Raw genomic sequence first — 25,180 nt, 5'->3', positions numbered from 1 at the left:
TCTCTTCTCCTTCGGTTGGAATTAGTTAACTACTTGGAGAAATACAAGAATATTTATTAATTACTCTAACTTGTAATTATAAGAACAATAATTCGTGAACTGTATAATATTTCTCCGACATACAAATATGTATATAGCAAAATGTACGAGTGCCAAACAACTGCACCCACACACACACGACAAAATTTCAACTGAGAAAACCAAAACAGAACAAGTACTGGTGTGTGAGCTATACATCCGGCAATATAATCCATGCTATTCCTAGCTAAACAGGAATGTACAATATTTACCTTCAAATTATGAATAAAATTTCACTCTATATATATATATACACACACGCATGCGTACTTAATCGCATATATTAATGTTAATAATACATATGTTGGTGTTAAACCAGAATATTGCTTATTATCAAAGTAAGAATGAAATCGAGATATATATCATCATACACATTACTTGCTATTTAAATTTAATCAGATGGTAATATTCCAACACCTTAATGAATTATAATGCATCCGAGTTAGCACATACCATGCACACACACACACACACATATATATATATATCTATATATCTCAAGTCTCTGATCATCATCAACTTCATAAAACCAGCAGAGCAGCTGATATTAATATACTTGAGATTAGACATCAAACTAAAATCATCACAAAAACCTATCATATATATATATATATATATATATATCCGCCTGTAATTAATTTTGTCACCCTAAAACTTCATTTCTCATAATCAGGATTAGCATACAAACGTACTGTTAAAACCCCTAACCATTAGACGTACGGATATATACTTGAAAAGAATGATCACAAACGAAGCGTCAGGTCGAGGTTTACGTCTTCATGGTGAGCAGACTCATTATCTCCTAAGAACGCCTGAGAAACCGATCGTCCAGCACCAAATACTGCCGAAGTAGAAGAAGTGGCGTCCAAGGACGTGGCCTGGTGCCAGTAAGCAGCGTAGGGCGGGGGTGGAGGCTGCTGGGGGTGGACGGAAGCGGTGAGAGTTCTGCGAGTGGCGGCTCTCTCGCGCTTGTGAGCATTTTGGTGGCCGCCTAAAGCTTGAGAAGTGCAGAACTTGCGGTTGCAGTAGAGGCAAGAGAAGAGTCGAGAACTGGAGGGAGGATTGAGTTTGTTTGGTGGCTGAGTAGTGTTGAGCTTCAAGAAGTCGTATGTGCTAGGGTCCGTCATTTTCGTGGAGAGAGAGAGAGAGGTATGGCAATTGTATGCAGTTATGTGGGACGGGACTGGGACTGGGACTGGCTAAGAGAATGTACAAGCTGTGGGGAATGAAAATCTCAAGTGAAGGAGGGAGAGGGAGTGGGAGAGGGCAGGTTAAATTTTTTTAATAGATATACGCCGGGGGAGGGGTGTTTGGGTTGGTTACTTTGTTTTGTCTCTTTCCACCATTTACCTCACACATGTCTTCAACATTTCATTACCTTTCAACTTTATTTCTCAGCCTACACATATATATATATCTTTTTTCTTTAGGTTTTCAATTATGTGTATACAAATTATACTAAAAAGTAGAAAATACCACCCCCTCCCCCAAAGGCAAAATATCCTTACAGGAATGAAATTCATGTGTTTTCTTTTACCCAGTTTGAGTCACACCAAAATCAACCCAAGTTGTCAATTACCATGATAACCTGTGAACTCGGAAGCTCTTGCAAGATCAACATGAACCCAGCTATTTGATTCTGTAAATACTTAATAATATATTTTAGACCACAGTGTCATTATTACTTCAAAAAGCAGCCTTCACTTTCACTTTGATCTCACTTAAACGTCGAATAATCTATTAACATTTCCGAGAGGACCTGGGACCAATATATTCTCGAAATATTGTTCAGAAATCACATGAAGCCAGGTATATATTAAGGACAAGTGGTGAAGTTTAATTTCATATATAAAAACCAATGAATTGTGTTACAGTGGGAAAGTAAGTAGAAGGGTACATCCCAAAACAATTTTGTTAATTTAGTGTAGAATATGAAATGAATGCATAAACAAAAATAGTAGTAAAAATTTGCATGCACTCAGCTCTACCAAATTCAGAAACTAACATATGTCGACCAGTTGTACGACCCTAGATTTAACAAGTTAAACAAGAAATTTGTGGAAACATATTTGTTTGGCACTTCACTCTGCACTGTATATATATATAATTTCATAAGTAACGTGTACTGCAGATGCATTGTTTCTCTAAAATTAGGAATAGGTATATATATGTTGTACCCTTTTCCTAAATGGTTCCACTTTGAACTCACTCCACTCATTAATTAACTCTTTTGAATTCAACATTTCTCATACCTCCAAACCTAATTATTGATTTACTTTACTAATTAATTATTACTTAACAAGGAATATATATATAAATGCATGGCCGGGGTTAGGGAGAATATTTCCACTCACATGATTGAATTTGAAGATAAACTTACAATAGTAATTTATGGGTAAACCGATTTCCCACTCTAGCTATCTATCTATCTATCTAATATATATATTGATTTCGTACAATGACGGTACATTTTTGCAACTTTTTACTGAAATAAAGGGGCCTATGTATATATATATATATATATATATATATAGAGAGAGAGAGAGAGAGAGAGAGAGAGGGGAGAGAGTGCACACTATTTTTCTGAAATTGATAAGACATTAAGAGTATGGGCTTCACATCCAAAGATCGATAATAAAAAAAAAAAAAATTACACATGGGAGAGGGAGAGGGAGAGGGAGAGGGAGGGGGGTTGAGGAGACGTGTACGATGAGAATTTTGATACACAAAGGAAAGGCCTCATTGTCCAATCAACCCGCCTGGAAACTAATAATACATGCACCAAACTGAAAAGATTCATCACCTTTTGTTTCCACCAAAAATAACCCTATGCCCCGCCCCTTAATCTTTGTATTCCAGATAGGGTTACATAGTACTAACATTGTCATTTTATGCTAACAAAGTAAAGCCTAATTTAGTAATTTAACAATGGACACGTTATCCATCATTTATGATATACCATTTTTACAACTACAAATATGAAATATGTTGACACAGACATATGCAACTCAACATTTTATTATTAAATAAATATGAGACCAGGTTAATTATAATGGTAAAAAGCAGCAGGTGGGTACGTACCTCAAGGAATGCGTAGTGCTGCCATGAATACGCATGTGACAGCAAAAGGCAAGGTTTTGCTACTTGTTTGGGTGCAGTGGTTGTTATGTCAGACAGCTCCAAACTAGCAATCTCTCTCTCTCTCTTAACCCCCCCCCCCCCCCCCCCACATACATAGTGATAGACTGATAGAGAGTATAGTGGAGACAAGCAGAGGGCGGGGGCTAAAGAGTTGGAGAAACTGCATGCATAAACCAATTATGAAAGGACTTACTCAAACTGCTATATATTCCAATTGAGATGTCACGGATTCAAGAGCAGTAATTGAATCACTAAAATGGCAAATTTATAAAAAGACACGAGGACAAGACATGTGACATACCCATCACCCCTCCACTCCAACCACCATCATCTGAACTTCAGGTTACACGATCCACCTAGGGTGATTTCATCAATGGATTCACAATTCTAAGTTAACAGCACTCCATTCCCCCTTTTTCTGATGATTGAGAATTTAAGCATAGGATGAGTTAGAGGAGGACAACGCTGTATAGGCAGGCCTGGTACCTACACTACACAAAATAATTGGGGCACAATATTTAGAGAGACTGGACCACGCCAGTTACAACTGAGTCCGAGTCCCCCCATTTAGACAGATTGTGAGCACCCTCTTACACTTTCTTGGGATATAATTCAGTTGCCATCCAGTGTGAGACCCACACAAACACCAAACACCTCCATTATTCAACTCCTTCCCAGGCATCTTCTTCTTATGTGATTTTTCTTTTTCTTTTCTTTTGGGAGCAGGGTGATGGGATTTGCAGGTTCCAGTGATGAATCTCTGAGAGCAATACTCACGAACAAAATTTTGAGCCTCAAATCTCAGACTCTAATGCTAATCTGGACCTCCAGTTGCAACAACAAAACTGATGACGTCTCTCTTAGCCAGAACCAAATTTCAACTAGTCGATAATTCAACCCCAATTTCCAACAGCTTCACTAACACAAGAGCAAATGCACAATTGTTACAAATTTCAGTTTTTTATTCTCTTTTCTCGTCTTACATGCTTTACACGTAATTAGCACCACCGATCTCAGTGGCTTAGGTTACAACTAGCAACAAGCAAAACAACATATTCTTGAGAGGAGACTCTTCAGTTGCTGATATCGAAGTACTTTGGATCTTCAGGAAAGTGATATTCAACATTCAACTGCAATAGAAAAAACCTCCGTCAAGCACAACCAGATGAACTCATCATTTCATATGCCCAAAGGAGGAAAGCAAACAGCAAATAAGGAGCCAGGCATCAACTGATACAAAAAGTCTTCCTGTAAAAGCCCAAGTGTCTCACACTTGAAAAGGTAAATCTACTGATAGAATGGCCTTCTTTGGATCTACTTGTCCATAAACCGACATCTTTCCACAGAATCTATGCTATGAAAAGAAAAGAAAAGGAAAGAACCAGCCCTATGGGGCCAAAAATTGAACTCCAGAGTTCAATTGTATAAAGAGATAATGGTAGCAACAACAAATCGAACTGAAGAGCATGAATGATGATGGATGCTAAAAGACACTACCCTTTCATGTAAGTGAAGCCTCATGTCTCATCCAATTCTAAGGCCTATGAGATATAACACATACCTTTCCCTCGTCAGCATCTGAATGGCGTTGAGGAAACACAACTCTGAGATCATCGTAAAGAAAAAATCTCCGTTTTCCTTCACTATCTGTTCTGCTTCTTTCAGCCAATGGAGGATCTGACCTGCTAGCCGACATCGATCTTTTCTTTGGGAAAGGACAAAGAAACCTTAGGTGAAGAGCATAACGAAGAGCACCAACACCAGTTGCATTCCTGTTGACCCTTGAGCAATGATGTTCAAACTTTCTATTAGTTTTTAGGAAAGCATTCAACCCATCAGTCTCACATGAATTACGCGCTGAAACTTTGCTTCCCTTGCCTGTTCGTTCACTTTGTTTTTCATCTGAGACAAAAGAAACATTATCTTCATCCTTCTTCATCAAAATTTTCTCTTCTTCCCTGCCAGATGTGGAATTTGAGGCTGAGGAAGCAAGAAAGACCTTCTGACGCAAGAATGTCTGTTTGAAAGCACAAAAGAAACAACTTCACTAGTGGAACTCAACCGCACCATCCAAATCTTGGTTTTCCCAGGAAGAAAATTGTTTAACTGAAATGAGAAATTTAGCCGCGAAACATTAATTATCCTTCTTTTTATTTGATCATCTCCTCTGGTTAACTACAATGATTCTCACAATAGGATCACAAAATAAGTATAATCACAATAGTTCAACTCATAAATTACTTTTCATTTTCACCAAATGTCTTTTCATTGATTTATTCTGCATGGTCTTAATTTCATTCAGTCAACAAACCCTTGCTATGAAATATTAGTATCACAATAGTTCAATGTTTTCAACACACAAATTAAAGGTTGCCCATGCATTTGAGTCATGCAGATATATTTTATTCATTGTAGTTTTTCTAAGAAAAATGGAAACATCAAAAAGCTAAAAGTCATTGCCTGGTTAGATTTACCAGAGCTGGGAAACAGAGAACTTGAGAAAGGGACTTGAAGAAGTCATGACAACGGAAGTAGGCGGACTGATCTATGAAAAATATTTGTCAGGCACAAAAGGCAGTGGTTCAACAAGTAAGTGCCAAAAAAGCTAAATTAGGAGACGGAAGTAAATGAGTGCATGTTCTTGAAGGTGACTTGCTTCTTGATAATATAGGATGGTTATAGGTAAACCTGCCAATCTCCGCTAAGCATGTCATTTCTTCGGTCTTAAGTGGCACCACTACAGACCTCGTAAAACCAGGTAATGAAAAACTATAAAACAATCATGACTTTTCAACTGGAATTAAGAAAGTGAATACAGACTCATTGTTGGTGTAGCTTGAAGAGACATTGACTAAGTAGGCCTTACCTTGGTCCCAGCTGGCATGTCACTTAAGTCGTAGTTACAGAAGTAGGTGTGTACTGGTGTCTTCTCAGGATTGCTCACGACCTGGCAATCATTCTTTTTCTTGGTTATTTGAATTTCTTCAACCATAATGTAAAAGTACACCTACTTCTCAAATTATCTCAAGTTAATCTTATTAAATCATTGTCACTTGTATGGCATTACACCCATTTCATGCAAAATATGTCTGGCTCTTTCTGTTCTGATGCCAGATCTGGGAATATATTACCAACTATTGTCTACTTGGGCCCATCCTAATAATCATAGAAAAACCAAGAAAAACTGACTTTAACAAGTTCCACGCAGGAGAAGTGGGTGGACATGAAACTATCTGTGTGCTATGATCTGGAGGTTCAACAGTCATGGTAGAAAGAGTGTAAATGAGGCGCTGAATAACATAGTGGAAACTGTATATTAAGGAAGACTGATGTTCTGCTGTCACTTCCAGAGAGCAGCCACAAGGCGGAACTCATAACATAACCGTATGAAACCTTGGCCATATATTAGTAAAATGAAACAATCCTAAATAAATTGAGAGGAGAAGAAACAAATACCAATTGGATGCGCCCTTTCATAGGAATGCGCAGACGGTTCTTTCCATTTTGTGGATCATTGTTGTCAAAAATCTTTTTCAAATTTCCACCCCTGTACTTGCTTGATCGTGAATTACCAGCAAGATCTATAGATGCATAGTATAATAAATAGCTCTCTCCATCGACACTGTTCACTGCAAATGGAAGTTTTTGTGCCTTGGGAGAGAAATTTCCTCCAGTTATGCTCACTACAGCAAGGAAACCATCTATTTTCTGCAAAATCCAAAGCAGAAAGCTGATGTTATTCAAAAGTATACGGAGAACCCCATAATAACATCGTCCAATCTCAGGTCAGGTTGTATACAGCACTGGCATTGAGCAATGACACAAATACATAAGAAACCAACTTAGATAAATTAACAAAAGAAATAACCTGACTAAATTTTCCAGAAGAAAGCCGACCAGAGAGCAGAGACTCCTCAAACGACCCAACCAATGACCTCCTAACAGAGAGGCCCCTCAAATTTCTCCCAAATGTTTTATAATTGATTCCTGTTCGGTGACAGAAAGGCCACTTTGTTGAGGATGAAGGTTGAGCTTCTTTCTGAAGAACATCTATATCTTCACATGATACTCTTGAAAACCTGTATTCCTCATCTTCAGAGGATAATATCACTCCTGAAATGTTCTCATCGAGACAATGGGCAGCCTCTTTCAATATCTCCTCTTTCTTGTTGTTCTTTCCCCTGACTGCAGGTTTTACTTGTTCATAAAATATTGACCCAAGAGGAGACAGAGAGAGTGGTGTTTCTTTTTTGGGTATTGATTTAAATCCTGAGCCGCATCCTGGCTCGCTTGATTCGGACAGAGGATCAGTTCCCTCTGATGGTAAATACGAAAATGGGACTATTTCCTTGCCCTCTAGTACCGGGCCATCTGTGAAAACAATTGATGTGGTTTTATTGTATTTATACAGCTTGTCATTTAGTTCTGAACAGTTAGTCACAGGCCAGATTGGCATAGCTGCGTGATTTTTGCTGCCGACATTTGCTTTCTTATTGTCTTGTGCTAAGGAAATACCACATGTATCTTTACTGGAATGACAACTGATGGTAAAACTCCTGCTGCAAATGTCTAAGGAATCACCATTGAATTGCTTGGGGAACAGCATTTTATTTAGTGGAGACAGCATTCTCTTCCTGGCATGAGATCCACTGGGCTCAGCTTCTTTCAGCTTGATGTGGGCAGAAGCAGAATGAGAATGACTCTGTGCACTGTCTAATGCATCAGAGAGCACATCCTTTTTTTCATAGGTGAAACCAACTATCCTAGAGACAGGAGGCTGAATATTCCTCCTGGTTTCAGGAATTGAAGAGTCAACTCTTTCCTCCGGAGGTACCTTTGCCACATGAATATTAGGTGTAGCATCCAAAAACCCTTTCTCAGATATATCAGGAGACATTGGAAGCCTCATAGAGGTTTTCCACTGAAAATCCCCCAAAGAATAACATCTAGAATCTGGCCAGGTGCAGTTGACAGCTCCAACATACATCCTCTCTAAATCACATGTGGTGGCACCACCAAACTGTGCCACACTATAAAGATATGTGCTTAGAGGTCCAATTCCTCCATCTGATGTTTCACTAGAGGAAACTTGAGGTAATCCCATCTCTCTCCGAACAAGTTATGTAAACTATGTCTAGTGGAGAAGTACCTATTACTCTCGTTCCAACACCCACGCAGCAAAGGCTTCCTAATATTTTACCAACAGGATACAACCAACATTCCAGCAGAATGTATTAACTTGGAACCTAGGTATAATCTTCATCTCAATTAACAAGAGTCATTTCAACTTAAGCCCAAGCTGCTGAATACAAGAAAGCTGAGAAACAAAAGAGTAGTTGAAAGCATAGTGTATAGCTCCAGGGAAAACCATAGGAACTCCCTGAAATAAGGACACATCACATCACGCATTCTACAAAAACATAAATCTTAAATAACAATAATCTGTGTGATGATCAACTCTAAGAAACAGAACAAATGAAGCAATTATTTATTTTCATTCGACGATATCAAAGGCGAAAAACATATAAAACAAAAGCTGAGAACCAAGAGAGTTAATCAAGTAGAGAGTTGTTTTTCCGGAGTTTAGAATTAAAAAAATGTAACCAAAATGACGTTGAATATAACCGGCATGGTGATGAAGGAAGGATGATTGAACAAGTAACAAAAGGTAAGCCGCGGAACAGTATAATAGAGAAAAAGAGAGCAGCTTAAACAAAAGAATGGAAATGGAGATTGGAGGGAGAAAAAGGAAGGAGAGACGCACCGAGAAGGAGATATTCCGCCAACGACCAATGCTTCTGATAGTTGCGACTTCACATCGATGGAAATTGGAAATGAAAGAGGGTGGAGGATATATGTATATGTACGTATGGACGTATGTGTATGTATGTAGAAGGTAGGTATGTATGGAAATGAAAGATGGTATTGTTCAGAGTTTGGGTTTGGGCCTCTTCACTTCATCTTGGGAATGGGTAATGATATTGATGATGGATTGCCTGTAATTATTTGCAAATATGATAAATTGATTTGCTCCAATTTTAATTTAGCACTTCTACTTCTATCCTATGAATGAAAGGCGTGACCCGACAAGTTAAATAAAGAAATATTTGAAAACTCAAGTTTAATTTCATTCAAAACACTCTTGAATATATATATATATATATATATATCTTCATTAGATGATTTTTTGTTAACAATTTCTAATACTTTGCATTTTTAATATAAAACATATATTGAGTGTTTGTATTTGGAATGTTTTTTTTAGGCAAATTTAGAATGGTTTGCAAGTCATGCATGTTTGTATTTTACCAAAACCAAAAACCTAAAAAAAAGGTCGTGCATGCTTGCGAAATCGACGCGTTGAAACTATCTTACCTGGTCATGCAGCAGCGTGGCACTCCTTTATTACCCATCCATCTGCAACTGTCCCTCCATTGCCGCACAAGCCATCATTACATCCCACTAATTGCTATTTCAACATCTCGCCCTCCTACAATTATCTCCCCCCATTTCACCATTATTGCTTTGCTTATACGCTGCTCATCACACTTCACTACACTCTGAATCCTTACCAGTATTCTACTGGACTCGACGGTTATCTCATTCCGCTTATATTACTTTTAACACAGCAATGAATTTATTACCACCAATTCATTAAGCAAAAAGATATAGTTGCAAGAATGATCATCACTTGCTATTTTCCATGCTGAACTTGAGGAGTGAACAAGCTTCCCTGTGGTGTGGCATCCTGAGTCCCGACTCAACCATGCACATGCATGGGGCATACCCTACTTTGATGTTCTTGAAGCTTGGGGCCGGTATTGTTATAAATTGAATTTCCTGGAATTTTGAATTATAAAATTTAGACAAATGAGAGTAGATGGTACGTCCTACGGTGGAGCTTGCAAAGTTGATCGATTTCATACAAATGATTAACGGAAATAAACGTCTTTCTTAGATCACTAACTCCAGTTGCTACCACAATTTCAGTAGCTTGCCATTTTCGAATACCTGAACTGAACACACCAGTATAAGATTCTGCACAGGAATGGATGACTAATCATTCATGTAAATTGTAATGATGTTCAGGAGATGACCTTGACGACTGCAAGAGTTTCCTCAGTTTTCAACAATTAGAGCTGTCAAAAGTCACGCCGCTCCTAACTACTACTTTCCGTGCCATTAAGCTGCCCATCATTACAACTAACCATGCCTAAATGCACTAGCAATACAACCAAGCAACTCTAGAAACCAACTTTGTAGCGTAGTTTACTATGTGTGTGTGTATATGTATGTTTGTATGATAAATGTACTGCGTGCATCAACGAATGCAATGTACAACCAGTTCCGAAAGCTACTTTCACACACACAAGAATACACCAATTAGTTGAAGCATACAACTTAAATAAAAGAAATCCTAATAATCCAGTCGTACCAGATAAATGCAGGCAAAGACCGTCAACTTTAAAATAGAGGAGGAAGCTCAAACTTTCATCAATCAGCCAACTTGATCCATCTCCTGCAACACCATTAATTGTGCTAAAATCTAATAGCAACTCAGCTCCTCAATTATCCGGGTTTCCCGCCCTCTTTCTCAAGCAACAGTTTTATCCTCACTAGTGCTTCCTTCATGTAAATATAATATCAGAATCACTGCCTAACACTGAAATTAAACGAAGGCACGTCATAGATACAGTGACAGCTGCCACAGATTAAATGTGAATTTATGATGAAAAACAATCAAAGCACCAGCCTACCAATTCATTATATGGATTAGCGACACACCGTTCACAAATATTTAGCCATTTCATGTGCTGGGCTAAAATGGTCTGGCAGCCTCTTCCATCATCTTTTTAACTCTCATCAATCTTCCTACCTCCTTAAGAACCTGTTCAAGACAACGGCATAAGTAAAAATTTGGCTGCCAGTAAAAATTCCAAATAAGCATTCTTTTCAAGTTTCAACTTGAATCACCTCCATACACAAATCCTCTGAAGTCACGGCATCCAGTTCATCATAACCCAATTGAGAAGCTACTTCTGCTCCGACACACAAGGAGAGAATCCATCAAAACGAAGGGAGAAGACACTACTATATGAGGTGAAAAAGAGAGAACGGACAAACTCACTCTGGAGTGAAATGGTTGCATCAGCTGTAGAATATCCACTTCGCGCACTATTATATAATGCAGTCATTTGAGCCAGAACCTGCCAAAAATCATTGTGAAATTCTCATGAAACAGCAACACATTACCAAAGATGACGCATACAGTAGGATATTCACAATTATAAGGATATATCTAGATAATCAACTGCAACTCAAGACACAATTGAATGAACCTCCGAAGAAGACTTGCATATTGGCGTATCAGAGGCAGAAAGTTGAATTCTATCTTCCATTATCTCTCTTGCCACCAAATCTAATGGCACATCAATCCATATTGAAATTCCATGCCTCAGTAGTGCCCTAAATAAAGTATTTAATTGGTCATTGATGGAGCATATAATGCATGACTAACTAAAGACATCCTCAAATTACACATACAAATTCGTTGCACTTTTAACAGCTCCATTTCCAGCACAAACAACCAGCCGACCCATCGACGACAACTGCTTCAGTACTTCCGTCTACAATTAATTTCAGGAGTACTTCTATCAACCAGAAACGTATGGTGCATACAACCAAGACATGATCTACTATAAACAGAAGAATACTCAAAGAACCTCAGATGCAAGATATCCCTCCTCATCTCTCTCTATGTATGATATGGCAGCAGTTTTTCCTCCATAGGCTTCCTCCACCAGACTATCACTGCAGAATGACAACACTCTTAATGAAGCCATCTGCTCTAGCATGTACAATAACGGTTAATTAAGAAACAGATGCCCATAGAGTTACCTGTCAAAATAATAGTACCGTAATGCATCGGCAAGAATCCTTCCCAAACTCAATTTATAGGAGTTGTTTATTCCTGTAGCAACAGAAAATTATGATATTATAGATCAAGCTAGATAAATTAAGTCCAAAATATATTTGTAAGGAAAAGAAAGATATCCGAGTAGTGTAGCAAATAATCTCACCAACAAGAAATATGGAAGTTCCCTTTAAATCAAGGGATATCTCTGAGGCTAGCTTCTGAAATAAACTGAACATTTGAATGAGTTCTTTAAAACAGACTCAAACTGGATGAAGGATTCAAGGACTCCAAGAATAAGAAATCTGAGACTCACTTTGACTGCTAGAGGTTGATCATCCTCAACAGCCTTTGTCGCGACTGCATCTAATAAGAAAGAAGTGCAAAAGCATAAATGAGCATCATGTTTGTTTATTCACCTCTTCTGTTCTATGAATGACAACATAAATACCAGTCAATGTGCAGAAAACTTAATTAAATTTCAGAACACATTCAAGGCGATTCTAAGATCAATGGGCATGGTTCAACCACAATGCAGCATATGTTTTAGTACAACAAGCTAATAGGTCAAATTGAATATCCCCTGGACAACACTGTGCCTACAAAAAGAGAAAAAGGTACTTGAAACTCACCTAACTAGATAACAACGAGTCAAGCTACTCAAGTTAACTAGAAACTGAGACTCGATAAGAAACCTAACCTAAACTTAACTAGAATCGCTTACACCCCGAAGTTCGTTGCATGCACCACACATAATTTTACAACATATAAGGAGCAAAAGAAAACAGCAACAGCATAGTTTCCACCACATCAAGTGCTTTCGTTCTCAGCATCTACTTATTCAGTTACTAAAAATAAAAATTAGTCACTTCAAAACTAGACCAAATATATTGGAGGACGCGTTCTTCGGCATAGCATACGTAGTTGGAAGCAAAAGGCAGTGAGGGAGCAGTGGAGCGGACTTTACCTGAAGCGCTGTTCTCCAGGATTGCGGTAGAAACGAGCTTTCGACGTGCTGAAATTTTAGGTTTGAGGGAGAAAATTGAAGTTGGGAAGAGTGGCGGATAAACATGAGTTGGGGCGTAAATACGGGAGAAAGGGTAAGGGAAGGATGGATGATTCCAGGCGGGGGAGCTGCAGCTGAGGATTATCTCCATATCCACCACTTCTTCCCTCTCTAGTATCAATATGTGGTAGTGTCTGGAGAAATACAAAGTAGCATAGCATTAGGCCTTAGCGAATGTATAAATATACAAATATATATTGGGCATGTTTTGGGACTATTGGGCTTCAGGGATGATGGATGGCTGACTTGAGTTGAGCACCAGAATTTTACCTGTCCAATTAAACGATTTGGTAGAATTTATGTTATAAATTCGATGTCTTAAATGATTTGGTAGAATTGATGTTATAAATTGTAAATGATAGTTGTACGTGTTCTTAGAGTTGAAATATGTAAATTAAATCCTTGATGCGCCATGTAATTTTTAGATTTATGAAACTGATATTGATTTCTGTAAATTATATTCAACTGTCCATTGCCATTGCCGACTCATATGAATGTTATGCTCAATATAATATATTAATAATAATTTTATATAAATAGTGGAAGTGGAAGTGGAAGTAGCTCTATCTATATTATCACTACTTCTTTCTCTCTTTTCGTCATTTTTTACCCACAAGAAAAAAATAGAGCTGCTACACCAAAGCAAATACGCAAATAGTGATTGATATATAAAATATTTGTTGTTAAGATGATGGCTGCTTGGTTTCACATTATCTGATCAAACTCCAACAAAACTAAAAATGAAAAAGAGAGATGAGAAATTACATATACAAGATATTGTTTGCAACTCTTAACAATTCCTGTAGTCAAATGGATGGCACAGACGAATAATAAGAGCCCCACCCCCGCTCCCACTGGGGTAGCGCATCAAAATGAAATACATATCCACCACAACCACCCAACTTGAAGAACAAAATGGTATACATCCCAACCTATAAATAATGCCAAAAACAGGACAATTTTGTAAGTAGTTTGCAAGTTTTTTTTACCAACCAGATACCCATAGTCACACATTCTTTCCGCCCCACCCACGCCAACAGAGTAACACGCCACAACCCACAAAAACCAGAGAAAGCAGAGTTACACCACATACAAAGCATAATAACTGCAAAATTGTGTTGTATTTTGGCTCTCAATGTAGTCGGATGAATTGATTTAGCAAGAGAAGGGGATTAATTCAAGGAAATACATAGAAACTATATTTACAGACATTTACCCAGCAAGAAACTCCCAAAATATACTCAGCCCTAAAAACTCAAAGAAGCCAAACATTCCACGGACAAATCCCAGAGAGTTCAGCTGCCACCTGCATCCACTGAAGTTCAGATCTGAATTCAGAAGATGACATGACAAGTATTTGACTCAAAAATATAAACCACCCATTTCGTTCTACCATTATGCCAACTTAATTGTAAAAATTTACTCTGAATGCAAGTAAAAAATTAGCAATGCATTCTTTGGCAAATGAATATAATATCTATGCAGAAGAGCTAACTACCATGATAACAGTATTCACTTCACCTCTTATTTGTCCAGAATTTGGTGGCTTCATGTTTGATAGGGATATTGGAGTTAGTGGAGGAGAAGCAACTTCTTCTGCCTTCTGCACAATTTCAGATGATTCCAATAGCTTACCTGACTGTAAAGCTGATGCCCTCTGACTACTAGAGGGTATTGAGAAACTTCGAGAAACAGTTAGTAGTTGTGGAAGTGGAAGTGGCGACCCTTCTTTTGATTGCCTTGAAGGATTCCTATTTGTTGGGGATACTTCTCGATTTCTGTTGACTAGGGGAGCAGAGTGCCCAAGGGCCACAACACTTCGCATGGGCTTGGAACTAAAAGAATCAGGGGGCCTAGGGAGCTCATGAAGCTCACTTATTTTGGGTGAAGATACAAGGGGCGGTGAAGCATTATGAGATACATTTACAAATGAGGGAGCCTGGGGACCAGATGCACGAGAAAGCAATCCAGAAACTGATTGAGGTGCTCCAGTGGAACTTATGGGTCCACTGGTAGGTAGGAGGGGCTTGTTGGATGATGGTTTGCTTGCTAAGGGACCAGAAAATGCCTGCCTTTTAATTTTCCGAGTATCAAGTCCACCCTGAGTTTCAAATTGTGGGACAGCAGCTCCCTCAGTGAGGGGGCGGGGTAGTGGGAGAAAGTGTTTGTTGTTGCTGGTCTCTTCAACGGCTATTTGAGCCTTTGAAAAACTGCGTGCAGATAAATGATCATCTATGGACTTCTTTGGCTTCTCAATGTTCAGAGGGGAAGAATGCCATGGATTTTTGGAGCTCTCAACAGGTAGTACAGTGCTGGACTGGGGTGCAGAACTACTTGGGACTGAACCCTTTGCATCAGCTGGAGTGGGCAGCACATGAGTATTAAGTTTCTGCACGGCAGTCCGCATTTCTCTAATTCTGTCAGAAGGGTCAAACTTCTCTGGATAGATTGGTGCAGAATGACTGCCCGCACGAGATCGTTGACTTGGTATTTCATCTCCTTGGCTTTTGCTACTGCCCATATGCACCTCAACATCTTTTACCTTAGGAGTTTGTGCGCTTGGAGCACCCAACTGATCCAGCTGCAGATCCCATGAAACAGGACCGCATGTTAACAATAACGCAGTTGAACTCGATATAGGCACATAAGTGACGGGAAAACACCAAAAGGAAACAGATATCCAGGCCATAGCTAATCAAAAATGCAAATAGCCAAAATGATTACAATTTGTTCATGGCAAGGAGTCAGACTTATACAACATTTGATAATACAACCACCACCATTCCTGTTATGCACTGGATCCTATTAACTCCGAAGAATTGAGAGATTGCTATGAAAAGTATTGCACAAACAGCAAGAAACTAATTGAAGTTTCAACAGAAACACTATGTTTTAAAAAAAAAAAATCACTAGGAATTCTTGAGAATCCTAAAGACAGCTTTCAGATACGAAACTAGTCAATCATGCTCTAAAATGAAAATTTAAGGTTAGCTTAACTAATCATAAATATACTTCTTTATTGTTTTACAGTTCTTGGTACTAAATGCTTTAGCAGTTACCACAGAAGGGCAACAGAAAAAATCTACTTGTATGTAGATAAAGAAGCAGGTGAACAATAAAAGAACTAGAAGTTTCAGAAAGGATAACTTAAGCTACAAACAATTGGAATCACTAATTCAGGTCAAGTAATTCATATCAAGGGTTAAAATTCAAAAGGTAAGTTAGCAACATAAGCCAAACAACTAGCAAATAAAACTCACCTCCATTGAGTTCCTCGACGTGCAAGCATTGTCTAGCTCGTGCTTGTTTTGTCTATAGTCAAAACTTAATTCACCATAATCATTAGTTTCAAAACTGTTTCCTTCATCATCACCTTTCTCCACTTCAGTCAATTCACTTAGCTCATAATCAATGTGTTGCTTCTCTGCAACATTTCTAATATGTGGTTCAACTGCTTCAAGAGATTGAAGTCCTTTCCGGAAAAAATTTAACTGTTTTCACAAAACAAGTAGAAAATCATCAAAACTTGAAATAGAATACAAAAGCTTATCAAACTTGAAATCATGAAAATACAAGAAAACCTGTGCAGCATGGTGACGAGCTGCTTGTGTTAATAGGCTCCGGCTTTGCCCTTGCTTCAATGATTCCACCCGAAAAATGCAGAGCCTTGCAACGTCGTCATATTCATCACAAACAACCTGCAATTGCTGTGAGGTGAAGGTCTCCCCTTTTCCATGTCTCGACTTTCCCTTTTCTCTAAATTGTCCCACCATGTATTCAAACATCTCCCTGTAAATCTTACATGAGATCAGTAAAATGTAACTCGCTAGAGAATATCCAGCTTAAAAATATGAAAATACCATATACCTTTTCTCGTCGCATTGCAACTTCATCTCCTGCACCAGTAAAGCATAGATCATCACCAATATTGGAATTAAACTAATGCACCAGCAAAGAGGTAAGTTTGCAAATTATACTATAGCATTGCAACAATAATATCACCAACGTAATTTTGCAGCATTGAAAGACTGGAAGTTTCCAGATGCAAATCAACCAGACATTGCAGATAAAATATCATAAAACTACTGAAAGCATCACGTGCCAGTTCAAAATTTAGTAGAGGGCCAGGAGAGTTATATACAGGCATTTGTTTTGCCAAAGCACCAAGCTATTTAATTAACAATGCTTAACTAATAGAGTTCACGATATAGATGGGATAGGTAAAGTAACAGTTTCTAGCAAACATGCTATCAACAGGAAGAAAAGAAGGTTTATGTTTAGAAAGCATATTGTGTCACCCATATATATCCATCATCCAGATCTTCACCTTCCAGCTTTCAATCATATTTTTATAGAGAACACATAACACGTCCCTTAAATTTCTGTTATGTCGATAGAGTTTTAAATAACCTTCTTAAAGCTTCACTTTAGGAGTTCCTGCCACATAAAAGAATATGTTTCTCCAAGAGAATGCATCTAAGCATATAATGTCAATAACCAAATCACCAATTCAAGTAAAAATTTTTGTGGTCCTGCATAACTTAACAACTAAATAAAGTCATCGGCTATCACAGAATCATCTTATAATGCACTAAAACTAAAAGACTTGAGATACAGATTTCATTCAAAATATTCTACACGCCAGGAATTGATATTCAAACCTCCACTTTCCGCAGCTCACTAAGAAGAGACTCTGACGGGTTTGTGATTGTCATGATAATATGGGACCGCTGGAAAGCAAAGAAAACTGAGTCATGATAAGTTCTCTGGCATATATAGAAAAGATTGGCATAGCAAAAAAACTAACATAGCTATCAACTAGTTTCTGAAGTTCAAGCTGCACTTTTCCAAGCATGGACAATGCTCCGCCTGCACCACCAAAGAAAAAGTATATGTTAAGTTCAGTAGCACCGTGAAAGAAAACTATATCCAGTTAGGTGCAGACCAAGCCTATATATGTGTTACATCACAACGAGCGCGTGCTTTGGATTCATGATTTTCCAACAGATGTATGGAACAATCTGAGTCACTGGCCTACCAGAAAATTCACTTAGGTGGAAAAATTATGTTTTCTATCATTAATTGCGCTGACACGGGACAAAAAGGACACAATAAATGAAACATCAATGTTCAAACTGGAGCGAGGTGGCTTTACTTGGCATATTTTGAAAACTTAACATTGCTGCCAAAGGACATTGAAAGTTGCTTAGAAGAAGAACAAATTAGCTCACTCACCACTTTGTCCATCATCATGCATTGCAGTTTTCTCCAGTAGACAATTCCCCATTTCCAACAAGGACTCAGAAAACTCTGAAAAAAGAAACATAAGGTTGATGATGAATTTCCTGCATTTCATGACAAATCAATGGAAATCGTCATATAGTCCATTACTAAAGTAAGAGGTATATGGCCAATGATCTCTAAGGAACATAATAAATTTTTAAAGTTTGCTTAGTGGGGAGACAATCAAGCTCAGGCCCTAATGAATGATCTAACATTTTGTTGCTGATTTACTGTGAGTTCTTCACTCAACTGATTGTAATCACATTTGCCAGATGGTTTAAACTTGTAGAGATTGCTATCAGGATTTAGAAAAACAAATAAACTTTGGAAGAAATCTTAAGTGAGATGGCAGATGTCTATACTATGAAGAGATCCTCCACAAACAGACATTGGCAACCATGATTTCAAAGTATCATCCTCCAGAATCATATATTTTAAAACTGAAAACCAGCTATTACAACATTTCAAACAAGTACCATATGCACTATTCGCTGTAGCAGCTGCAGCTGAAAGTAAACTATCATAGCACGTTCTCATGTCTTTCATATCCTGCAAACAAAGTACAGCAAATAAGACATGGTCGCATTGCAAGAAGCAGAACTGGCAGAGATATTTGCCATGCTATCAGAATTGTCCGTTAATTTACAAGGAGTTGTAATGATAACAACTAAGGCTAAGCACACAATCTTCACATGAGAAAAGCAAAAGCATAAAACAGCATTTACTCTTAGAAGTTGGCTTCTCGCCACCAATAAGTAATTCAACCAAACAAAAAATCTTACTCAACTTCCTCAAATATATCTAAATTGGAATACTAAATTAGGATCGAGGAAGACGAATTAGCTGGAATTCATGTTTGCCAACTTTATAATTTCTCAATTAGATGTCAAATTCACTTCTAGGGATAATTCGCACAAAACCGCCATGCCTAGTGGACAAAGCCGTCAACATTGGCATCAAATAAAGTAATGCACCATATTTATGCAGAAATTGACCCAATAAACTCAATTCATTAAAGTTGGAAAAAATGAAATTGAGATGCAGTAGAACTAAAGCAAAAGTCAAAAATAACATTGAATGAAAAGAGAAGAAATATAAGTAAATAAGATCCACCTTTGCTGCTTGAGTTAACCCATCAATATGCACCGAGATTTTGTGATCCCATTTTTCCTTGGGCTCGTTCTTAGTCAGCCCGAATTTTCTGAGCGTCCCCAAAGGCGATTTCATCTCCAAACTACCAACTCAACTCCAGGGTTTCCCTCCTCCGCGCAGACTTTGAGGGGAAAATACGAATTGAAGATGAATTAACTCAAAAAATTAACAAGCAGAGTCTATTTATTTTTCCGATTTCTTAAAAGAAAAAAAATGAAAAAGGATCAAAGAGGAGGAGTTGGGGAAAAATTAGAGAGACGAAAAAGGAGAAGAGAAAATTCTAACGTTGTGCGCCGAAATTGAAAAGGCAACTCTGCTGTTATAGTGACGACGGACCTCGTATATCTATCTAATGTTACTGTTAGGTAATTTCGGTTCGGTCAGACTGAAATCTCCTCTGCTGTTCCCTTTTCTCCAATCTTGTCCATTAAGAACTGAAGTCGCTGAAGAGAAACTTTTCTAATGGAAATTATTGTGAAAGGGCTAAAAAATTTCAAGTGTATTCAACCGCGTAGCAGAAGCCTTATCTGATTCCTAATGTACCATGAATTAAAAAGGATCCAATTTCTAATTATAATATCTGGGTGGGTGTAGTTTGACTAATTTGCCCTCAAGAACCTCCCTTTTGTGAAAATTTTAAGTTTCATTTTTGTGTTTAGTGTTTTTTTTTTTTTTTAAATAAAAGCAATGATATAATTTAGTTTTTTTAATAAATCAATTACAATTATCAATATTAGATAATTATATGTAATCAATACTTGCTATTAAAATAGAATAACACTTACTATTAAAATATTCATGATCTTAGAGTCATGGACCTTAACTTGGACAAATGAGTTATACCTCATTGGCAATGTTTAGTGTTTTATTATATAAGATAAATTACAATCACATTCCCTAAAGTTTGACATAATTATAAATAAATTCTTTTTATTGACTAATGGGGTATTTGTAATTTTTCAAACAACAAGTGGTATTTATAATTATGTTGAACTTTAGGGAAGATCGTTGTAATTTACCCTTATTCTTATCTATGTTTCAACTTATAAAATTGCATTTGAATTAGTAAATTTCAAGTCCTTAATAACAAATTATTTTGATTTCTTTGAATAAATTCATTTTAATTTTAATTTTGAATCATTTTTGGTTAAACATTGATTTATATGAAATCATTTGAAAAACTATTTCAAACTTTTCTCTTAGATCTAAATCTATCTTCCAAATATAGCCTATAAATCTAAACGAAAGATTTGAAATATGTGATTTTGAAGAAGAAAGAAAATTGAAACTCATTTATTTTAAATTCTTAGCCAAACTGAAATTATATTTTCAATGGAAACTTTTTTTCTTGTGATTCCAAATAAATATTTACAAAAAATAGTTTTATGATAATGAAAGAAAGTGAGTTTTGAATATTATTGTTTATATAAAGAAAAGAGGTGGTACAGACACAAAATTGTTGTTTTGACATATCTGTATTAATTTTTTACGATCTCAAAAATACCTTACAATTGATAAATAACTTATTTAAAAAATTTACATTAACTTAGCTGCATAGTTAATATATTTTATATGTGTAAAAAGTAATGATTTTGAGAGAGGTGCACTGATTTTTTGAATCCAGAAAAAGTAGGATAAGATAAATAAGTTTTAAAATTTTATATTAACTTAACTTTATAGTTAATATATTTTAATTTAAAATAAAATTATTTATATATGAGGAGTGGTAAGTTGGAAAGGAACCCAAAACCTGCTGCAACACGGGATATGTGATATGATTTTATTCACATGGTCAAAGATAAATACTATATATAGTGGAGGAAAAAACACATGAATGTACACTAAATAATTTTATTTTATTGATCTCTAAATAAATAATATTTCATTGGAATATATCAAAAACTATATAAGGCCTCATTTTTCAAAATAAAATTCTTTAGTTAAACTAATAATAGAAGATAAACTAACTTTTAATTGAATAAATGATGTGATTATACATTAAATTTTATACTTTTTCAACTATTTTTTTATATATTTAAATTAGATGCTGAACATAAAATTATAGGCGTTCAAAATTAGACGCTCAACATAATTCAAACCAAAGATTGCCTTATTACGTATAGATGTTATCTATTTTCTTATTTTTTTTTCTATTATTTATTTATTTATTGGATTGGATTGGGTTGGGGACGGGGGAATTAAATTAGAAGAGTCAAAAGTCAAAGATAGGTTGCAGAAGAGGAAGGGGAAGGAGAAGGTATATATATATATTATTGAGTAAATTGTAATCTATTTATCTGTGTTATGAAAAATAAGTAAATAGCCTCTTTATGAAAAATAAAATAGCAATTTACCCCTTTATGTTTTTTAAAATATGCAATTTATTTCTCTAAATTTTCAAAATTGAAGTAATTTATCTTTTTAGGCAGGGAGATAAAATATTTTATTTTTTAAAATACAGGAAATTAAATGTTATTTATTTTTTATATAAAAATAATTTATTTATTTTTAATATTATAAGAGGATAAATTACATTAAATCCTAGATTATAGGCTCTTCCTTCCTTGCGCTTTCAAATTTGAGCAAGAGAGAGAGAGAGAGAGAGAGGGAGTGAAGTGGGGTGAGTCACATGACTATTATAATTGAACATGATTATCCATTTTGACAACCTTATTAATAATTAGTTATTGAGGATTTTTTCAAACTGTTGTATTATTTTATTATAAACAAACTAAGTAACAAAAACGCTTCCTTTAAAATTTTATTATCGATTCATCATTTCTAATTATTCTTCTTAATATGCATATACATCATTTCTAATTCTATAGTTGATGGTTGGGCCTTTCATCTTTAACATTTTTTCTACTTGCTCACGACCCAACTTTCATTCAGGAACAATGGCTTCTCCTTCTCCAAATCTCTCTTTTATTTCCTCTTCTAACTCCTACACTACTACATACCTTATTCATTTCTCCTTTCTTTCAACTTGTATTTTATTTTATACAAATTATTCATCACTACTTTTTTAAATACAAAGCCAATATATATAAAGATATGGTAGTGGTGTAGGTGCCGAGAAGGTTGAGCAGTAGCTAGGTTCATGATTCAACTAGCTACGACATGTCCACTCCATACTCTGAGATTTAATGTACATATATAGTATTAATTAAGAGGGCAGAGGGCAGTGGCAGTGGGTTTTTATTTATATATATATATAGTTATTAGATGTTTAATTTTTGGTGGTTGTGCGGAGCGCCAACAACATTAATTAATTAGTTGTGCATGTGTTCCAAGTTGAAGAGTAGTACCAGTAATTTGCAATTTGCATTATGTGCTGCTGCTGATTCATTAAACTCCTATACATATAATTAAGCAATTAATTGGGAATCTTTGACATGTTTTCACATTATCCAAGTCTTGAGACCAACCTGTCTTGTTCACCTTCCAACATCACATGAAACCCATTTCCAAGAACAAATCATTAAACTCAAGAAATTCCCCAGTTATGGTCAAGATTCATTTCTCAGCCCTCTCTCTATATATGATAAAATTATATTTATTTATTTGTATAAATGAAAGATAATATTGAATTTCAATTAATTACAATATACAAGAGGGGAGTAGTGTGTATGGAATTAGGAACACAAGTAAATATATTTAATGGGATTATTAATTAATAGCTGGCTAGTAGTGATTAAATGTTGTTCTTTGCTTGTTGGGGTGGTGAAAGATGCCAATGCCAAACCAAACAACATGTGATGTGCAGATAGATGCCAATAACAATAACCACCACTATCTTCTTCTTTTTCTTGTCTCTGTGTGTGTATATATATATTACAGGGATCTTCTTTTAATTAAAAAAAGACGAAGAAGAAGAAAAATAGGAATTATAAAGAGTAGGGCAGCTAAATATCAATAGCTAAGGATCCTGTTCTGTCTTATTTCTTTTCTTTGGATGCTCTCTCTTTATTATTTGTGTTGCTTTCTGCATCCACTTTTTTCAATTTTACTTGCCAAAATCAATTGCCTTTTTCGAATAACATACATAGTCTTCAGATTCTGGCAATAATCAATGCTGCTTCTTTAACTTCAAAAATCATTCACTGCTTTCATCACAACTCATACTACTCTACCTTTTCCAATCCCAAAACCAAGACGCAAAAACTCAATTTTTAATCTTTATTTCCAGCAAGGGCTGGCTTGACTACTTGCTTCCTCATCTAATTCATTACAAGAGATCTCAGTAATCCCACTACAACAAGATGATGAACAACACGTTTGAGCAGATGAAAATCCCAATTCATTCTCCTCTCCCATCCTTAAATTCATATGATCCTTTGTCCGGATCCCCTGCAAAGTCCTAGGTTTTTTGATGTAATTAGCCACCTGATTTCTTGCTTTCCTCTTCCTTTGGTACACACGGCAAACAACCCAATCGCCCACTTGCATCATTAGTTTCTGCCAAGAAGCAGATATATAGTTTGAATAAACTCCAAAAATCCAACTCATATACAGCAAAAAGAAAAAAAAAAAATTGATGTTTGTAAATGTTTATGCAACCCAGCCAGACCTGAGCTAAAAAGAATGGTGTGGTGAAAGAGGCCACAAGGCAAAACTGATGCATAACCCATTGAGTTTTGAGTTGAGGGGACGTTTTCCCTTGATGGAAGAGGAAACACTTCTTGATCCCAATTAGTAGATTGGTTCCACTTCCGGGAGCCATAACTTGCTTGTCCTTGCCACTGGATTTCCAGTACCCACAATCGCTACTCATCAAACTGCATTTGTTCATAAAATTCATCTTTGTTTTGCAGAAGAAGTATCTCTTCTCCTTCAAGTCCCCTTAATGAAAGAGAAGACAGAATGAGTGGAAATTAAACAGCATAAATAGGGATTGGGAGTGAGAGATGAGTTCAAACCAGGCAAATCCCAAGGATTGGAGTGGAAAACGTCGACATGATCAGGAATGAGGGTGGGAGGGAGTGGTAAAGAGTAGAGTTTCCTCTTCAAGTAGTGAAGGAGCAGTTCTTGATCAGTGGGGTGAAATCTGAAGCCAATGGGAAGTTTGATAAGCGGCTGCTCAGTCTCCATCTTTAGAACGAGTGTAGTGTTTTTCTGCAAGGAACTCAGCTCTGTATTATTTTGTATTTGTATGTGTATGTGTATATGAGGGAGGAAGAGAGTAGAGAGAGATTGATAATGATATTGAAAGTGGAGGGAGGGAATGGGAATGGGGGTTGGGGATGTGGTTATGTGTGTTTGTGTTGTGGGGTATTTTTCATTTTGGGAAGAAACATGATGCACATTTGTGTGACTTATATATAAGGGAAAGGGATATCAAAGGTCCACTTGTTCCAATTCCAATTCTCATTCCCACCTTTACCTGGATGGGACAGACTCTTGTAATCTAAACTCCTTCCTTCATTGACCTGCAATTCCTACATATTTTTGTTTATTGAAACGTGTAACTAACAAGATGTATATGAGTTGAATAACGTGCTCACCTCACTCACCCAATCAATCTTTTATTTATTTCTTCATAAGAT

The 25,180-nt window shown here is 36.5% G+C and overlaps 4 protein-coding genes across 14 annotated transcripts; all 4 read right to left on the bottom strand.

Moving 5' to 3' along the window:
* Positions 1-4,111: 4,111 nt before the first annotated feature.
* On the bottom strand, positions 4,112-10,397 carry LOC105177466 (meiosis chromosome segregation family protein). 7 transcript variants are annotated; one of them, XM_011100633.3, is made up of 7 exons: positions 9,595-10,397; positions 8,984-9,215; positions 7,088-8,599; positions 6,676-6,927; positions 6,086-6,166; positions 4,781-5,236; positions 4,112-4,349 (listed from the first exon to the last, which is right to left on the bottom strand). In XM_011100633.3, the coding sequence occupies exons 3-7, from the start codon at positions 8,321-8,323 to the stop codon at positions 4,293-4,295; spliced, it is 2,082 nt and encodes a 693-aa protein (XP_011098935.1). In that variant the 5' UTR covers positions 8,324-8,599; positions 8,984-9,215; positions 9,595-10,397; the 3' UTR covers positions 4,112-4,292. The 7 variants fall into 7 exon arrangements, 6 of the variants coding, with proteins under 6 accessions (XP_011098935.1, XP_020554754.1, XP_088740527.1 ...); XM_088884403.1 differs by lacking the exon at positions 4,112-4,349 and having other exon boundaries at positions 4,810-4,991; positions 5,098-5,236; XR_016067194.1 differs by lacking the exon at positions 4,112-4,349 and having other exon boundaries at positions 4,857-4,991; positions 5,098-5,325.
* A 151-nt stretch (positions 10,398-10,548) lies between these two features.
* On the bottom strand, positions 10,549-13,333 carry SKL1 (shikimate kinase like 1). 4 transcript variants are annotated; one of them, XM_020699097.2, is made up of 11 exons: positions 13,101-13,333; positions 12,450-12,499; positions 12,300-12,354; positions 12,118-12,190; positions 11,943-12,030; positions 11,764-11,846; positions 11,559-11,685; positions 11,348-11,426; positions 11,194-11,258; positions 10,977-11,107; positions 10,549-10,882 (listed from the first exon to the last, which is right to left on the bottom strand). In XM_020699097.2, the coding sequence occupies exons 1-10, from the start codon at positions 13,288-13,290 to the stop codon at positions 11,039-11,041; spliced, it is 879 nt and encodes a 292-aa protein (XP_020554756.1). In that variant the 5' UTR covers positions 13,291-13,333; the 3' UTR covers positions 10,549-10,882; positions 10,977-11,038. The 4 variants fall into 4 exon arrangements, with proteins under 4 accessions (XP_020554756.1, XP_020554757.1, XP_020554758.1 ...); XM_020699098.2 differs by having other exon boundaries at positions 10,549-10,845; XM_020699099.2 differs by having other exon boundaries at positions 10,549-10,841.
* Positions 13,334-14,301: 968 nt separating this feature from the next.
* LOC105177465 (uncharacterized protein At2g33490) lies at positions 14,302-20,085 on the bottom strand. 2 transcript variants are annotated; one of them, XM_011100632.3, is made up of 10 exons: positions 19,596-20,085; positions 18,959-19,031; positions 18,435-18,509; positions 18,007-18,068; positions 17,861-17,929; positions 17,067-17,095; positions 16,781-16,988; positions 16,460-16,690; positions 14,721-15,780; positions 14,302-14,505 (listed from the first exon to the last, which is right to left on the bottom strand). In XM_011100632.3, exons 1-10 carry the CDS (start codon positions 19,707-19,709, stop codon positions 14,495-14,497), a joined length of 1,932 nt encoding a protein of 643 aa, XP_011098934.1. In that variant the 5' UTR covers positions 19,710-20,085; the 3' UTR covers positions 14,302-14,494. The 2 variants fall into 2 exon arrangements, with proteins under 2 accessions (XP_011098934.1, XP_011098933.1); XM_011100631.3 differs by having other exon boundaries at positions 14,302-14,514; positions 19,596-20,080.
* A 3,606-nt stretch (positions 20,086-23,691) lies between these two features.
* Positions 23,692-24,937, bottom strand: NAC084 (NAC domain containing protein 84). The gene is made up of 3 exons (XM_011100629.3): positions 24,554-24,937; positions 24,205-24,476; positions 23,692-24,092 (listed from the first exon to the last, which is right to left on the bottom strand). Exons 1-3 carry the CDS (start codon positions 24,723-24,725, stop codon positions 23,814-23,816), a joined length of 723 nt encoding a protein of 240 aa, XP_011098931.1. The 5' UTR covers positions 24,726-24,937; the 3' UTR covers positions 23,692-23,813.
* Positions 24,938-25,180: the final 243 nt, after the last annotated feature.

The sequence above is a fragment of the Sesamum indicum genome, linkage group LG9, assembly GCF_026168435.1.
Source record: "Sesamum indicum cultivar Baizhima isolate 11 linkage group LG9, ASM2616843v1, whole genome shotgun sequence".
Classification (NCBI taxonomy): Eukaryota; Viridiplantae; Streptophyta; class Magnoliopsida; order Lamiales; family Pedaliaceae; genus Sesamum; species Sesamum indicum.
This window is presented reverse-complemented; position numbering and strand designations above follow the sequence as displayed.

Excerpts from the sequence above, each read along its gene's own strand:
- LOC105177466 (XM_011100633.3), bottom strand. The coding sequence starts at position 8,323 with ATGGGATTACCTCAAGTTTCCTCTAGTGAAACATCAGATGGAGGAATT. Across the intron at positions 5,237-6,085 it reads ACATGCCAGCTGGGACCAAG|ACATTCTTGCGTCAGAAGGT; the intron begins GTAAGGCCTACT and ends GCTTTCAAACAG. Across the intron at positions 4,350-4,780 it reads CAGATGCTGACGAGGGAAAG|TTGAATGTTGAATATCACTT; the intron begins GTATGTGTTATA and ends TTTCTATTGCAG.
- SKL1 (XM_020699097.2), bottom strand. The coding sequence starts at position 13,290 with ATGGAGATAATCCTCAGCTGCAGCTCCCCCGCCTGGAATCATCCATCC. Across the intron at positions 11,686-11,763 it reads GTTAAAAGTGCAACGAATTT|GGCACTACTGAGGCATGGAA; the intron begins GTATGTGTAATT and ends TACTTTATTTAG. Across the intron at positions 11,108-11,193 it reads CAGAGGATTTGTGTATGGAG|GTTCTTAAGGAGGTAGGAAG; the intron begins GTGATTCAAGTT and ends TGTCTTGAACAG.
- LOC105177465 (XM_011100631.3), bottom strand. The coding sequence starts at position 19,709 with ATGAAATCGCCTTTGGGGACGCTCAGAAAATTCGGGCTGACTAAGAAC. Across the intron at positions 15,781-16,459 it reads CGTCGAGGAACTCAATGGAG|CTGGATCAGTTGGGTGCTCC; the intron begins GTGAGTTTTATT and ends TGGGATCTGCAG. Across the intron at positions 14,515-14,720 it reads AAATTCTGGACAAATAAGAG|TGGATGCAGGTGGCAGCTGA; the intron begins GTGAAGTGAATA and ends TCTGAACTTCAG.
- NAC084 (XM_011100629.3), bottom strand. The coding sequence starts at position 24,725 with ATGGAGACTGAGCAGCCGCTTATCAAACTTCCCATTGGCTTCAGATTT. Across the intron at positions 24,477-24,553 it reads CAATCCTTGGGATTTGCCTG|GGGACTTGAAGGAGAAGAGA; the intron begins GTTTGAACTCAT and ends TCTTTCATTAAG. Across the intron at positions 24,093-24,204 it reads CACCATTCTTTTTAGCTCAG|AAACTAATGATGCAAGTGGG; the intron begins GTCTGGCTGGGT and ends GCTTCTTGGCAG.